Here is a 17,878-nt window from a genome sequence, read left to right as displayed (position 1 = left end):
AATAAAGAACATATAATACTGGCCATGTCATCAGAAGGATAGAATCTGCACTTTATGAATGGTGCAGCTGGAGCTCCACATGGCCCGGGTCAGTGTCAGTTAGACACTATCCCACCACAGGGCAGCCTCTTGCCTCTTATCACATGGAAAAGTCTGCAGAACAGGAATTGGCATGCATGACCTGACTCATGATGCTTCCTGATCAAAGTTGTGGCGCCCACTGGACCCATAACCACTTTACATCCTGGTAAGCTTCTACTGATAGGAATCCATCTCCCTGGAGGTCAACTCCCTTTATACTCTCTCACTATGTTATACATCTACACTACAAGCCTGATTTTTAAAATTAATGTGATGCAGATCTGATTTTTCAGAGCTGATATTTTCAAATCATGGCCATTTTTGTGAGAACGCTCAGATGGGAACTGATGTTTTGTTCACTGCCCATACACCACCATTCAGAAGTGCTGAACCTGACATTATTGCCAGCAAATGCTGCAGTAAATGCTTCTAACCCTTTTTCTCCTGCATATTATTCCAGTAATAGATAATTCCAAGAATTATCTTTGCAACGACGGCTTGTTCTGATGGTTTGTTCTTCATGACGCACATGGTTCCTTTTTCACAGTAATGACAGATTTGAGACACTTCCCTACACAACTGTGAAACGTTGAGTTAGAAAGCAAAAAATCTGAATTAAACAATAAGGCTCATTGTGTGAACATAGCCATACATACTACAAATGCATAATAAAATTTTTTTTGTATGTAATGATTGGAAAACAACATGTAGTGTGAATTGAATGTGGTTGGAGTTAATTCCATTAAAAAAATGAGTGACGTTAGACACTGTCACGGTTGGCTCCTCCCACTACTCCCCTTTGTTTTGTTTTTGGTTTAGTCCAGCCCCTCGTTTCATGTCTCCGCCCATGATTGTTTTCACCTGTTTCCTGCCTGTCCCTTGTTTACCCTTTGTTATTTAATCCCTGTGTTTGTCCTTACTGTTCGCTGGTTGTTGTTTGCTTGTCATGTTTGCACTGTTTGAACCATTGGACCCTGTTTAGTGTTTATCCCATCATGCCTGTCCCCGGATCACTTCGTGTTGGATATATGACCTTGGGCTTATCTCAGCACATGCGTCTGCCTCATTGCTCCATGTTACAGACATACTGACATAAATTGAAATAATTTCCACTGTTTGATTACAATATACTCCATGATAATTCTAAAGGAGACAGTCATGAAAGTAAAAAAATACCTTGCTCTATGCCCAAAACCCAGGGTTAAGATCAAGTGACCCTTATTAGTCCCTCAACATAGTCCCTCTGCATTTAACCCATCTGTGAAGTGAAACACCACATACACACTAGTGAGCACACACACACACACACACACTAGGGGGCAGTGAGCACACTTGCCCGGAGCAGTGGGCAGTCCAATCCGCAGTGCCCAGGGAGCAGTTGGGGGTTAGGTGCCTTGCTCAAGGACACCTCAGTCATGGACTGTCGGTGCTGGGGATTGAACCAGCGACCTTCCGGTCAAAGGGCCAGTTCCCTAACCTTCAGCCCATGACTGCCCCATACACATATTCATACACATTTTTACCAATAAATTTCCATTACTTTTCCATGCCCCCGGGGCAAATTTTAATGACAATGCATTCTCTGAAATATCTGTGTAGGCATGAAAAATAAGAATAAAAATCTCTCAAAATTTATCACAGTGTATCTTAATTAAAATGAATGACACACTATGTGATACAGTAAACATTTATTTAATATATGTCTAACTGTTTAGCCTGTAAATAGTGGTTCAGGCTTTCATCAAATAACATGACATACCATCTTTGCTTTGAAACTTTGGACAAGGTCAGCTTCTTAAAAAAAGGAGCTAGACCAAAGGTACAAGTATATGAGCACTTGCGTTCACCACACACAAATCTGGCAACTATCTGGCTATCAGGGAAGACGGCTTGAAAAAACCGGCTTGTGTTTTCACATGACTTGTAGGAATAGTTAATCAGCCACCTTTAGTGCCCACAGTACCTCTGCAGTCAGGGCTTCATTTCTGGACACAGCACTCAAAATGGTGCCTTATTCGAACAACAGGGAAGCAATGCAGGTGGCAGAGGGCGTCACCCTGGTCACTTGGGTGAAAAAGCCAGTGATGGGGTTGAGAGTTTATTCGTGCACAGAAGCAGCAGCCTGGCGCTTAGCTCCTTTAGCATGGCTAGCTAGCGCTGCTTCTCCCATGTTTGAAATGTCAAACGTTTTACTACACTTTGCACATTTTGCATGTCCAGGGTCCTGCTCTTTCTCAAGCCATGCCTTATATTTGTCCAAATGAAGCCAACCATTATTAAATAGGCATTTCCTTGGCATTGTGCAGATTTACACCTCGTCAAAGTACAAACTGTAACTCAGCTTGGAGTCTGACGTTACCACAAAGAACACTGATCCTTTCAAACATTAAACTATTGCTTAACCAACATACATTTTCCCAGTCGATTAACTGAACTACATATACAGGTATTTGTGAAGCAAATTTCCATGACTTTTACAAAACCTACTGGCTTTATTTATCTTTCCAAAATTTATCCAGGCCTGAAAATTGCTATTTTCAAATTCCATGACTTTTCCAGGTTTTTCATGACTGTACGAATCCTGAAAACCATTCGCTCTGTGCATACTTCAATTTATTGAGTAAAAAACTTAATCAAAAACCAGCTAAACTCACTAATCATACTTTCTGAGACCTGTCTGAGCGAGATCTATTATTCTAATGTGCAGGCTTGATTGACATGCATCTATCCAACACTTCCACTCTGGTATGCCACTAAAGCAGAACAAAACACAATAGCACAAGCAAAGAGAAACGAGAAAAAGTCATCTGCATGTACACTGTATCATTTATGCTACCACATTATGTCCAAAGTTTACAAAAAACATTATCTGGCACACACACAGGATGCTGGCATGACCCCTGGACAAATGGTCAACAGGCAGGTAGACAGACTGATAAGCTGGTTTGATAGTTATGCATATTAGCTTAGCTTTCACTTGGCTGTTAGCCTTTGCTCTGTAATGTTCTCTGGCTTAAAAAGGTGCGGAATGCATAATTTTGTTTTGTGGTGTCCACTTCAGCCTTATGACTGGTAAAGACCATGCCTAAGTAAGTTTTACCTAAGGTTAAGCCCAGTATATACTGAAAGAAGAGAATTTTGGCAAAATCGATTGGTCATTTACGGGGCACAGGACATGCTGTACATATTTTCACATATACTGTGTGCCCACAAGAGCAAGATAAACCTAACTAGGGGTATAATATCACCAGATATTATGGGTTTGTTTTTGTAATTGGATTTTTGACTAAGAAATAAAATAATGATTCAATTTTAAAAGTTTATCACAATACAAAAAACACATTATCTTCTAAAAATTGTATCGTTACACCCTAACGCACACATACTTAACCTAGCATTTGGAAAACAAAAAGGCCTTCCTGTAGACATAATGTGATCCCAGCATGCTTGTCTGATTGCAGCAGGCAGACTGCTTTGGATCACACAGTCAGAATAACGTACTCAATCAAGCATGGCAGACCACCGGGAGAGCAACAACAGCATGAGCTGGCAGTCCAGACAGACAGGCAGTCGGCTCTGTGCACAACAATCAAGGGAGAAAGTCAGGGAAATGCAGGGAACCTGTCTAAGCCTACAAAGGGAGTGACTCTGGAATAGTCAGAGTAAACTTTGCAGTCAAAGACATCATGAAAAAATGAAGCCACAGAGTCATAGCTGTCAGCATAATTGGAGCACGAAGAGCACAGAAATCTGAAACACAGTGCTTCTCCTCATGTGCTGACAGAGTGGTCTGGGGTTTTTTTTGGTAAAATTGAAGTGCAAAAATGCAACCACTTCCAAACACTTGCTCCAAACTCTGGCACCAACGACTGGCCTAAAGAATGTTCACTTGGTCTTAAGAAAGACAAGCTGCTGTTAAGAAAGACCAATCATTCTTAAGGAAGTGCTTCTTTTTTCTCTGGCAATTTGAATATGAAAAGCAATGAGTGGTCAAGAGAAATGCTGAATATAATCTCTCGCTTCATTAAATATTTTGCCATATTTGGTATTTGTAGTGGCTGAGCAAACCATGTAACAAAGCCTGACTGGGAGCCATAGCAATGGTAACAAAGGCAGCAAATAACAGCAAAAAATCATCACTAAAGCATTCAGTCCTGCTGAGAAGGTTGATAGTGTGAGTATGACCTCATATCCTGTGCAGATTGGGACTTGGCACGCATTTGGAGGCAGAGTGAAGAGTGATATCATGTCAGTCTGCAATCCTTCCTTTACATTTCACAGCAACCAATCACTTACGTCATGCTCTCCACTTAAAATAAAAAGTCACGACAGTATGAGAGAGGCAGAAGGCCCACTATTCACCACGACTGACATGTTTTATCAGGTGCCACTCTGGACTCACATTCTAACATTCATCATTCCTTTCTCAATGAGCATTGCCTGCAAAGACCTCATAAGTCATACATGTAGGATCATGACACAGACATATTTAGAAAACCCCCATGCTACCTTACGTATCTTGATCCAAGTCCAACCTCAACCTCAGCATATCATTGTGTAAATATTGGTAATGATCCATGATCCAATACTGGTCTGTCTGTGTCAAAGTGTAATTAAAGTATGCCGTGCTGTATCTTATCAAAGAGAGAAAGGCTTCAAAAAGGGCTACTGTGTATAATTACCATCTTTCTAGCAGTGTGAGGTAAATTACAACCTCAAAAGCGCTGCATAATTGCTCACTTTCACATCAAGAAAGTCAGTGGGGCATTTATGGCTGGCATCAAACGGGACCTGTTAAATTCTAGACATTTTGAAACGCTTCAGACTCACTTTAATAATACTCTGGGCACTGGTCCATGGAAGCTTTTATTGTAGGGGAGCCTCATAAAAAGCCAGCGTGCAGTCAGACCACCTCAAATAATCATATCTGCTGAGTGAAGCTGTCTGTGTATGAAGCCATTATGGTGACTGTCTATAAAAGCTGAGAAGCTCTGTTTCATATCAGTACACTTACTCTGAGATACGCAAACAAATTTGTGAGAAAAAAGTATGAGGGGGAGTCCAAGCTAGTGCAGGTGTGAGCATGAGTGTTCCTCTTTGATAGATGTGGGACACTAAGCGAAACCCTCTGTGACCCCACTGGAGCATACAGAAATGCTTGTATCAGAAATGCTTATTTTGAATATATAGATATATGAATATATATATATATATATATATATATATATATATATATATATATATATATATATAGTGCTTCTCCTCATGTGCTTATATATTCTATATATAATGATATTTTATCATATGTGATATTTTATCACAAATTATGTGCTTTTCTACACTGTTACGTATGCAGGTACATGATTACTAGATAGGTACAAACTATGTAAGTGTACCCTCAAAGGCACAGCAGTGGTTTTAAAGTCCAATGGTTTACCTTACATGAGTTTTTCCAGATAAAAAGTAGAAACAGTGTAACCTAATGTTTTAAAACAGAACAATAAAATAAAAGACCGGGAGACAAGACAGGGTGTGTGGAATCAATACAACTTAGAAAATATAATTTCAAAGGATTCTAGTACAATTATGTTCCCATCTAAGGGTATTTGCATGTACCCCTGAGGGTACCACCACAGCAACAAGGGGGGTATTGCTCCAGTGACTGTGTCGTGCCTTTTATTTTTCATAAAAAGTGAGCATAAATAAGCCTTTTAATTGGATTTAGTGCATTTCATCATTGTAGTTGCAGGTTAATGATTTTTTTAATATGTAGCACTAAAAGTTCTATTTCGTCTGTTACAACTAAATATGCTGATGCATCCTGTGTATTGTAAAACATCTTGAAGTACTGTGATATAATATTTCTTCCATATCGCACACCTAATATTTTGTAACACAGTTAATTTTGACCTTCCAAATTATCTGTAGTAGTTTAGACTCAAGCCCAGCTGCTTGCAGTCTGTTTGTTGCTATGGTAAAATCCACAATTATAGACTTTTTGTTCAAAGACAGCTGTTAAATGGCTTTAAAGTATACCCTTCAGTGGAATACATTGAACAGTTTCACAGAAGGCCTATGGAGAAATTAACCAGCAGCAAACTAACAAAAGCAATAGCAACGCGGAAAGCTATAGTTCCCCTTGAGTGGCTTCATTATAACAAGACTTTACAATTTACATGAAAGAATGAGCAAAAAGAGAAGCTGAGAGCTTTGATCAAGTTGCAACTGATCAAACTGTATTCACCCTATAGAAAACACGTTTAGATTCAAGTCAACCAACATTCAAAAACAATGTTAATGAATTATGAAAATAAGAATACATTCTAAAAAAGCTTTGTTTGCTCATATCATATATATATATATATATATATATATATATATATATATATAGGACATGTAGGAAATGTTTTAAATTAGGCATGCAAAAATGATCTCATATCTGTATCATCTTATATTGCTAAAAAAATATTGGACAGTTTAGATTTGACTGATATTTCAATCTGAAATTTGATGACATTTATAGTACTTTGAAAGGGAAAAATGCTGCCCATTGCATTAAGGTGTATGCATTTTATTAATTTGTTTAACCTTTTAGAAATAAATGTTATATTTCTCTGTAATGCTATTTAAGATTTAGTCCAATTTCAACATTTTATATATATATGCTTGTGTATTGGCATCAGCAGATAAGTACACGAAAAGTATCAGATATCGGCATCAGCTCAGAATTTCCATTTCGGTGCCTCTTAATTTTAAAGCCAATGCTAGGGAGTCATGACAGAACAAAAAGTCAGCAATGTTGTCATGGTGTTCCCTCAAACAGTGAAAAAATGAGCGCATAGAACTGACGACAGGCCAGAAATCCACAAAGCGTTGGTGTAACAAACTACATCTGGTGCTAACATCATTCACTTGATGATGTCATTTTATACAACACTCTGAACCACAAAGCCAGATTGCCTCAATACCTGTGTGAGGGGTACGGTGTACTTTTAATGCCAAATGTGTTTTAAAAAGTCTGCATGCTAACCTTTGCACTTATTTTAGCATCTTTAAAACCTATTTAAACTATTTTCATAGTCTTTTCATGAGGTCCTCTCCATTTTTTATGCTGTAGACTGTTAGAAACATAGAAGCAATGGAATCTCTCTGCACACTTACCTTTGTGTCTGCACAGGCCTTGCCTTTCTTGTACTCCCTATGGCTGGCTCTCTTGTCCAGCTTGCTCCATAGGGCTTTGGCCTTCCAACAGGTGAGCTTGCTCTTCAGGCTATTGTAGAAGGAGCTGTGCTCCAGGGGATCCAGCTCTAAGTAACTACACAAGATATTAAAAGTTTGCAGCGTACTCTTACATGTAGGTGCCTGGACAAAGTTCTCAAACAGCTTAGATGCCTGGCTCCTCTCATCCTCTGTCTCCCCCATCTTTTCCTATGTGGGAGTGATGATGTCAGGCTCTTGTTCTTCAATTTCTCTGGCAGAAGATGGTCAAACTAGATCCACACCCCAGACCCTTAAAACTACCCTGTCTGAGGAGAGAAGAGAGAGCATGGTTAGTCTGATTTCACTGTGTATGTATTTAAGGGACAGCAACGTCTGCAGTAAAGAAAAAGAATCATCACCATTTTTGGTAAGGAATGACAAAATGTGGAGTAACTGCAGAGAAAGTGGAAAATGAGCCTAATTACATTCAGATGTTTCTTATATTTTAAAATATTAATCATTTATAATTCCCAAAAGAGTTTAAACACTGCAACAGCTCCTCACTAAGTAGAAAAATACAACACAAATGCATTAGTAAAACTGGGAAACTCCCTTAAATATCTGAAATCTCAAGACAAATAGAGGACAAGAGATCAGGAGTTGTGTCCTCACTTTCAGTCACTACTAAATAGCACTTAAGAGCAGACATGCTTGGTCTCTCCCCTTTCCACTTCACTAGAGAGAGCACCTGATTGAATTGAACCATTTATCACTGTGTTCACACACTGTGAAATTAGACCTCTGCATTTAACCCATCCATACAGTGAAACACCCACATACTTACACGCTAGTAAACACACACACTAGGGGCAGTGAGCACACTTGCCCAGAGCAGCGGGCAGCCCTATCCATGGCGCCCAGGGAGCAGTTGGGGGTTAGGTGCCTTGCTCAAGGGCACTTCTGTCACTTCAGCTGAGGGTACCGAACCAGCAACCTTCCGGTCACAGGGCTGGTTCCCTAACATCCAGCCCACGACTGCCCCGATTCACTAAGGGATCCAGCCCTGCCCATTCTGCAGACCATGCAAAAGAAAAAAAAACCTCTTTGTCTTGTGGCTTTTCCCCACTGCATGAGAACAGAACAGGGGTACATTTTTTGGGCAGACAGGGACAACTCGCTGTTCTGGTAACACGCCCTGCTGTAGTGTATTTTTAGTTCAATCCCTTCTAACATTTCAAAGTCTCACCACTTCCTAAGGATAATATACAGGCACTACGGGGAGACACGGCATAGTATGATATATTGAAGAAAAGACAGCTTGATAAACAGAGCTTTTGTAAGGACTTGATTTGGGTTATTGAGTGTACTTTGGAGGATATGCAAGTCTCAGGAGTGTGAGAGATACTGCCTGTGTGATAATGCAAATCAGTGCCAGATTCTGACTCCAACTCTTCATTACGTGCACAATCATGCAGAACGGAGTCCAAAGTTCACCTCTGACAAAATCATTTTGGCTACAGCACCTAAGTCTCATTTGAATATCAAAGAGAGAGTGAACAAATCACACGAGTACATCAAAGCAGATGTGGAAAGTCAGGGGAAATTCTGGCTTTACTTTGCTGGAAAATACATTTTCTCCATGCTCTGGAAACAGCATCTCTTAGAATTTGTGGTGAACCACGTCCAAAAGGCTTAGATGTGGACAGCCCAGACTTTGGGTCATTTGGGTCATTTCAATGTTCTGACACATGTTGCTCATTCTCCATCATGGAGAAGTAGCGGTAAAGGTAGCTTTCTGTTCACCAGACATAACGAGTACAGTTTGCAGATCTTGCGTCTATAGATTTGCTTTTCTATGCTATATGATGTGTCGACACAGTCCACAGTTCAGTTTTGTGTAATCACTAGTTCAGCATATTTAATGTCAAGCTACAAGATAATTACAATTGCACAATTATTTTGGTGAGCAGTATGACTGTATTTCAGAATTATTGTGATAAATTTTGTTATTAGGATCCACAATAAGCTTTTCTGAGCATTCTATATATATTGCTTAAAGGAACAATATGGAATATATTTACTTTATTTAACCATAAATGATCATGATATGTCATCCAAGATCAAGGAAACATGTAAAACTGACATACTGGCTTCTCAGACAACAGCACTACAGCCAGTATGTTCTCTTTTGAAATTTATTCTCTGGAGCAAACAAGCCTGTTTGTGTTATGGCCTGTGATCCCATCCACTGCCTATTTTCCAGTACCATTTCGATACCATGGGCTACCATATATGAAACAGTTATATTCTGGTGCCTCAGCCTATCCACCAGATTTGTGCACAAATTTTCCCGTTCCACCTTAAATGTTACAGCAGTTACATTCAGGGTCCTTGGGCAACATAATGTAACTATGTAACTGCTGCAACATTTAAGGTGGAACAGGAAAATTCAAACAAAAATCTGGGGAATAGGCTGAGGCACCATAATGTCACTCCAGTACCATTTAAGAATGGGCACTTTCAGAGAAAAGGCTGGAGAATAAGAAGCTGACTTCAGTTTCCTGAAGGCAGCGAGTGTTTATACTTCGGAGCCATGGGCTTTTGTTTTCAAGACAACCAACTACGCTTTGGCTACCGTGAATAATAAGGCATGCATTTAGTTAACACTGACAGATTCATAAAAAAAACACATCAGCTGGTCTATAATTTGCAAACATTAAAAAAGAACTTACAGTGTGTGACTTATCATTGTTTGCTACAGCCAAAGTTCAATGCTGTCAAAGTTTAACGTTGCACTCATTTGTGTAGGTTCATTGTCCCCAACCTGACAACCCACGTGAGCTTTGAGTCTGGGGAGGAGGTGGTGGGCAGACAATTCTCTCTAATATTTTGAATTCAGACTGCTGTACCTATTTTAAACACTTGCTATCAGTATTACATAATGCTTCTATAAAGAACACTGCATAATTAATTTCAAAAAGACCACAATTATTCACATTAATTGAATATAATGCAGTACAGAATAGAAAACACTGAATAAAAATCAGAATATGTAGAGTTTTTTGGCAGTTTTTAAATGTGGCACTACTAGAACATTGTATCTGTGACAAAATATTGTGGTATATATTATGTATTGTAAAAATGTTTTTAAGGATCATGACATGGTATTTTTGCCCACCTCTACTTTATTGCCATGTGTTTTAAACATAAGTGTTCGGAAACAATGAAAAGCTTGTTCACAGCCCTCTCTCATTTATAGACATTTATGGACAATTTTTTTGAAATTGCTTACTCACTTTTTTGGAGTTAACTCACTTTTTCACTTACTGAGATTTCTAAAAACTAAAGTCTAAAATGTTTTAATGTATCTTGTTATTTTAATGTATGTTAAGGATGTAAGTGCAAGTTCCACTATTTAAGTGCAAATTCTAATCCACGTATCAGATGCAAATGAAAGAAGTAAAGAAATAAAAGTGCTATAAGAAATATGCTGAGAGCCTAACGAGGAACACGCAGACAAACTTATAAGTAGGCAGGACTAAGGTGGAAACATGGAAGGAGAACAGTACCTGGGTCACAGGGGGTGCTGGAGCCTATCCCAGCAGTCACTGGGCATGAGGCAGGATACACCCTGGACAGGTTGCCAGTTCATCACAGGGCAGGGAACCGAACACAGGCCCTTCAGGCTGTGAGGTAACAGTGCTACCCACTGCATCACTGCTCCACTGTGCCACCCTAATATCATAATTTATAAATTTTAAACTCATATTTTTTCATAACATTTTTACACAGGATTTTATAAATGTGGCACTACTTTGCTAGTACCGGCAAAGCTAAATATATTATGATATATATTGTGTATTGTGAAAATGTCTAAAATTGTGTATTTTTGAAGTTAAAAGTATCACAAAATGTGATGTCCGTGGATGGAACTGGATGCATGGATATGTTACAAAATATTACATCAGATTTCACATATCACATTTATTTTGAGAATACAACTTTATCACTAATGGAGATCTGAAGATACACAGCGACAGGATTCAAGCTGGAGCTGGTTTCCTCTCATCATTTCATTGCGCCGTTTCGCTGCCAGTGGCCTCTGAGCGGGGACTTGTCAGCTCATGTGGCACGGGTGTTAAATGAACTCCCAAGAGACAGACAAGCTAACATTCACCCAGACTACATTCCAGCACCCAGATGCCTGACATAGCTCAGCATCGGACACACCCTCCTGTTGCTCCCATTGGCTGGAACTTAAAGCTACAGGTGTCAATTAGATAGACAGATAGTCCAGTCCCTCCCCACAAGGTCTTATTTGGACCTTTAGCAAACATGGTATTATGATTAAGTGTGGATGTGCTTCCTCTGTGACTGATAACAGGTTTAACAGAGAAGGGTCACGGTTGCTTAAATTAGACAGTTATGTAAGGTGTGAAAACCTGAATGGCGCTGACCACTCTACAATACTCAAGTGCCAAACTGAGAATATTTATACAGTCCAAATCCATTTGAAAGACTATACAATTACCACAATGAATGATCAGTTTTTAAATCTCCTTTTTTGAATGCAGCATTCAAATCTGATTTTAAAAAGAGAAATGCCTGTTAAGCCACCATAGACAAGCAACTGGTTTACCACAAACATGACCACTGGATCAGAACTGAAACTCTAGGAACCAACTTTTGATGTGCAGTTATGTTATATCATTTTCCATGACAGTCCAACGTCTGTCTAGAAGTCTAAATTAAAACATGTTAATAACCATTATAACCGCAGGGTTTGCATTCCTGGATTCACGGATGGCAACAAACAGCTATTAGGTCCATCTGCAGGAGCAGTCCTCATGGGTTAATGAAAAGGTAGCTCATGCTGTCCTCACAGTTCTTTGAGCTGAGGCTGCATTGTGCCGGCTTAAATACCATGACTTCACCATCTGACAGAATGGAAAGGGCCGTTGTGGGCAGACAGCAGCAGCCCACAGGACACCAGTAAAACACACATGCACACAGGCACACACACACAAGCTCACATACCCACACACAGAGGAATGAGCATCAAAGTCAGAGCTGGCTGCAGAGGGGAGAGTGGCTGTGATAACCCTCAATTTATAAAGGGAAGGAATGGTGGTGGGATCACTTTTAAAGCTCTGATTATTCTCATCCCATCGGTAGTCAAAGCAAGCCTATGCTGTTTATGTTCTATAAACAAACTGCAGTTCAAACTCTCTAACATACAACTGTTCTTAGGAAACTATTGTACCCACGTAACAATTACGACAAAAAAAAGTTACATTAAAATGATAAAGACACAGTACTGTGCAAATGTCAGAGACAACTCTCATGCAATTTCCTGTCAAAGCAGCCATATTATTAATTTTTCAGGAGATATTTCTGAAGAGATCAGACAGAAGGCAGTCCCCACTTGCTAACGGAAAGGGAAAGTCACTGCATATAATGTAATAAATGTAAAAACAAAAGTTTACAAAACTGGAGTTCAAAAACTATTAAAAAGTACATAGAAAATGGTATTCCTAACAACAATGCAAGAGTTGGTAGCGTACTAACACTGTGACCATCAGATAAACAGTACTGAAAGCTTTCAGCTTTGAGTGGTAAAAGAAAATCAAGCCCCACTCTTGGTTCAGATCTGAGAAAAATCCCCAGGTGTTTCTGTCCATCTTTCCATACCATGGGTCTGAAAGGATATGTAACTGTTAAGCTGCTTGTGTTCTCAGAACAATGGACTGGCCACCCCAGAGCTCAGACTTAAACATCATTTAATGTGTTTTTGGATTACTTGGATCATACGAAACAGAAAACATCTGATGTGGAGATAACCTTGCACATGATTTGAAAAAAATGGAACCTGTAATAAAGACAAAGGATGGACACACTAAATTTAAAAAATCTGTTAAAAGTAAGTTTCCTATTTTTTTCCAGATGCAAAAAAGTTCTTGTACTTTTTGACTGGCTGTTTTGACTGGGAATTAAATAAATGAAGAGCAGTCTATGACTTCTGCACAAAACTGAAGTAGGCCTACATACTATTTGGTATCACAGCATCTAAGTTCCACTGAGAGTAGTTATTATCTGTGGAATGGTATCTATTAAAGTACATGGCATCAGTTTTATCCAGAGAGCAAGAATTCCAAGGATGTGAAATATGCACCTGTTGCACAGCCAAGTCAAAAAATTACATAAAAAGGCAGGCATATGCACAAACACACCGCTAGTTCTGTGCCTCTGCTTTATTGACATTGCCTTAAGGAAAGGAGAGCCAATATAAATACAATTAACATTTTTCCTGGGCACATTAAAATTAATGATAACTTCATAAGCAATTCTAGTTGGTTGTCAGATTTGTGATAAATTTAAAGCATACAGCTTCAGAATCATTTATAAGCAATTTGGCTTTGCTTTCACTCTTGGCACACAGAGGACACACCTTAGTTTTTGGCATGGATGAAGTAATGACACTGAATTAATGAGGCCACACTCCACAACCAACATAACCACCACAAACCAGAGTCCAGTGGCATGAAACACACCAATGGCTGGGAGAAAACAGAGCTAGTGGAGTTCTGGAGTTCTGTTGCTGTTGCTGGAGAGAACTTCCGACTATCAACCCAAACAAAAGGAAGCTGATGTCAGTGGGGAAGCAGAGAGAGAGCAAAGAGTTACACATAACTTGCTTAATTGCTGAAAGCTATGAAGAAAACCAGGAAGGAACCCCCCCCCCTCGATAAGCAGGGCTCACGCCTGAGAGCGGCACGACAACTCGTTGCAAACATTGTTTCCCAGCGTCCCTCTGGACACAGCCCTGTCCTGCAAACTCTCTCCCAGTGTCTCATAAACTGAGGGAAAATGGACACTTCTCACTACACTGGTGCCAAAACAAAGGGAAGTCGTCTTGGACGAGGGAGCAAACATTGTGTTATCTGGCCAGGGCCCGGCTAATATCATCCATCTTGCGGGGAGAAAAATCATTAATTCATACAGAAGCGAGAGCTGGAGATGGGAAGCAGCTGTGTGCCGTCTGAGAGCCTGTCTGACCTTTTCAGTCTGTGGAGCACAGTTTCTCCTCTTAGAACTCAAATTTAGACAGAGACACTTCAGATGGAGAAAACTATCCAAGTTTGACAAAGTACTCTGGGAGGTCCAAATGAGCTATCTGCAGAAAACAAATGCACACAGATGATTGTTACACAGGTGGTTGTCTTTAGAAGACTAATGAGGCCTCCATGACATCTTAATAGCACTGTCACAATTACATAATCGCCTTATCATTGACTGTAACTACTCTCCACAGTTGTTAGCTTTCACAATCAAATGTTTACGTTGCAGCAAACACAACGTGAATCCAGAGGCAAATGCACAAAAAGAAAGGAATGGAGAAAATGCATTTATTGAGATGCCACAGGTCAAGAAACCAACAAAGGTTCTAACTTCTTACTGGTGCTATAACAGCTGCAGAGGGCAGTGGTGAGTGAGTGTTTATTTAATACAGGGGTCCACAACTCCAGTCCTGGAGGGCCAGTGTCCAGCATAGTTTGGTGACACCTAACCACACTAACCACACTTATCAGTTAATTGCTGGGTTAATTGGGTGTGTTTGAGCAGGGAAACCTCCAAACTGCGCTGGAGATCAACCCTCAAGGACCGGAGTTGTGCAGCCCTGTAAGATAAACAGAAGCCTAAAGTTGCGAAATCAGTGTTTGTTAGCTGGCATCTATTGGTTTTGATTAGTTTGCTAGCTGGCATCTATTGGTTTTGATCTATTATACTAAGCAGAAATAAAATGTGGCTTAACTGTTTAAAATGACATGTTTAAAATTCACTTTACCACTGCCATTTATTATATTTATACAGTTTATCTGACTGCTTTCCGTTGTTGGACTGTTCACCACTATCCACTACCATGATGAAGAAAAAGTCGATGTCACAACTTGTGCTGCATTGAAAATTTCAATGTACCCAACTTCATCATCAAAAAAGGCTTTTACGATGTGGTTCCTGGTGTGAAAGTTGTTTTTCTGATAAAATGGAGACAAATGTACGATAAAACACAGCTGAAGGCAGTGGCGAGTAATGTTTGTTTATTTGTGCTTGAGCTATTTTTGACATTGGATGGGAGCGAATCAGTCAATCTGGGTCACTTTAAGTCTGTACTTTAATAGTAGCATACAATAAACAAAATAATGAATTGGTTAACCACAATTCTTTATATTCAAATTTATTGTCAGATAAATTTAATAATTATGACATCTATTAATAACCTCAAAATATGACCTAAAATCTGAGCACCACCTCCTGGCAATATATTCTGAGAGCTCCAATAAAGCTAAAAAGAGGCTACCAACTGTACTGGAGTACAGAACCATTAGCAAACTTTTTGCACAGAGAGGAATTAGACCTTTAACCCATCCGTGCAGTGAAACAGCCCCATACATACACATCAGTGAACACACACATTACAGGGCAGTGAGCACACTCTGAGCTTGCCCAGAGGTGTGGGCAACCCTATCCACAGCACCTGGGAAGAAGTTGGGGATTAGGTGCCTTATTCAAGGACACCTCAGTCACATACTGTCAGTCAAAGGGATTGAACCGGTGACCTTCGGGTCAAAGGGCTGGTTCCCTAACCTCCAGCCCACGACTGCCCCTGTTTTGCATTGTGAGTTATTGTAAGGCAGACAAAGAAACGAAATGCAATTCTGTTACAGAACTGCTGCTATGAGCTCTGTGGACTTGCATCACTACTGCTGGGCAAAACTAGAGGGTCGGAATAATGAGTAAATGAGATGACATTCAGAATTGACAGATCTTTAGCACACTTATAAGACTTATTCAAGTCTTTTTTTTAAGAATGATGCTCATCATAACATTTCATGGCCCTGGGGAAAGACCTGGTGAATTCTTCCATTTTTTGATGTTTTGGATGATGAATGAGAAAGAATGGGATTTTCATGTTGACTCAAGAACAGGAATGAGTCTCTTTTTCAGGAGAGGAGAGTTCTGCACTGAAGAGGAAATGTTAGTGTATGTCTGACCCACTCCTGTATTGCCCAGGCAGGTGATTCAGTGTGCCATGCAGAACCCCTGACCTTCAATTTCCTCCTCCGGAGTCCCTTGCCAAGCTGACAGACAGGAAATATAGACTCACTTCCAGAAATGAGGCCTGAGGAAATGCCCCAGTTGAGGAAAATCAAAGTACAAGCGTCGCATCTAAAACATTCAAACACGTTGAGACAGAATTGTACTCTGTACTTCATTCATTTTCACCCTACTTGATTACAGATCCTGAACACTGTGATGATGGAATATTATTGTGCGGGTGATTGTGTGCTCAAGGTGAGATGCACAGTGCTTCAATTCTTGGATGATGTGTGCCAGATTTCTGAGCATGATAAAGCTGGCTTTAGAATAGTATGGGACTGTTTTCTCAACAAGCTGTGTGTTTAAATCAAAGTACGGTTAAACCACTAATTACAGGCTGGGACGCTGGTATTCATAGCTGTTCTTCCACTCAAAAGTTGACGGAGACTGAAAACGTTATCAGAGTTGCATCAGAAAATGTGTTGAATTCATGAGGAAAAGTCATGCCGACCTTTTAAAGATGCGTCTGGATTTGAATGATCTGATAGTTAACCCTATTTGGAAATATCAGTTTGATCTAGAACTTAGAAGTTTGATCATTCCAGAAATATAAAACGACAAAGGTCAGCTTCTACCACAGCAAACCAACTTCACCAAAATATGTAATTTAACTGCATTTTTGTGAGGCATCCAAATAAGGAAAGACCATATTTATAGTCATTATTCAAAAGCGAGGGCTTTGAGTAAGGCTGCTAGACTTTCAAAGGATCAGACCATGAAAGTAAACCTCTGAAATGACAAAGAACCACCGCTTGCCTTATTGACATACAGCCTACGTATGTATGAACAGTTTTATCTCTTGCCAAAAGTCATTCCCAATGATAATACTATAGTGCTTGTATCAACATGGCAGTGCTTCTGAACAGAATTCCACTGTCAACAGAAACACATGGACTATCCGTCTGAAAAATGAGGACATTGGAGCACAGTCTGTAAAGAAGTATGAAGCAGCAGACTGTAAACAGAACAAGTATAAAACACATCTTCAGACTGATGAAATTCTACAGCTCAAGAGGCCAACAGCGCTAAGCTTTCCTGAAGAAATTCCAAAAAAATATATTTCAGATGATTATTAGGAGGAAGGTGTTGATCTAAATTTCAGAGTGGAACATTTATTTGAACATTTGAAGAAAGAATCTGATTATAGCCTTTAAGACAAATTGAGTATGTGTGAGGTCCTAAGTTAGTTAATATGTGCTTGCAGCCCACATTAAAGCAGAGCTTTAGACCATCTGGGAAAGCAAAAGGGGGGAAAAGAGAGATAGAGACAGATAGATAGAGTGCTATCATGTCACAGGATGCACTAGTCATTCCTCATTCAAGAGGTGGGTGGATAACGGCACAGTTTGTGTGACTCCTAGATCTTTCCAAGCTGCAAGTTTCTCATAGGACAGCTGTCCTATTCCCAATCCAATTCCCAGTTAAGTGATCTACTGAT

At 39.7% G+C, this 17,878-nt stretch overlaps 1 protein-coding gene across 20 annotated transcripts in view; it reads right to left on the bottom strand.

Annotated features, from left to right (window-relative positions):
- Positions 1-17,878, bottom strand: part of mical2a (microtubule associated monooxygenase, calponin and LIM domain containing 2a) — a 60,226-nt gene that overhangs the window by 39,379 nt on the left and 2,969 nt on the right. For all 20 annotated transcript variants that reach the window (XM_017707242.1, XM_017707243.1, XM_017707244.1 and 17 more), the window contains exon 2: positions 7,243-7,607. In XM_017707242.1, the coding sequence (XP_017562731.1) occupies positions 7,243-7,503 (261 nt within the window). In that variant the 5' untranslated portion in view covers positions 7,504-7,607. The remainder of the gene's footprint in view (positions 1-7,242; positions 7,608-17,878) is intronic.

This window comes from Pygocentrus nattereri, chromosome 15, assembly GCF_015220715.1.
Source record: "Pygocentrus nattereri isolate fPygNat1 chromosome 15, fPygNat1.pri, whole genome shotgun sequence".
NCBI lineage: Eukaryota > Metazoa > Chordata > Actinopteri > Characiformes > Serrasalmidae > Pygocentrus > Pygocentrus nattereri.
The sequence above is the reverse complement of the archived record's forward strand: the minus strand, read 5'-3'. Positions and strand labels throughout refer to the sequence as shown.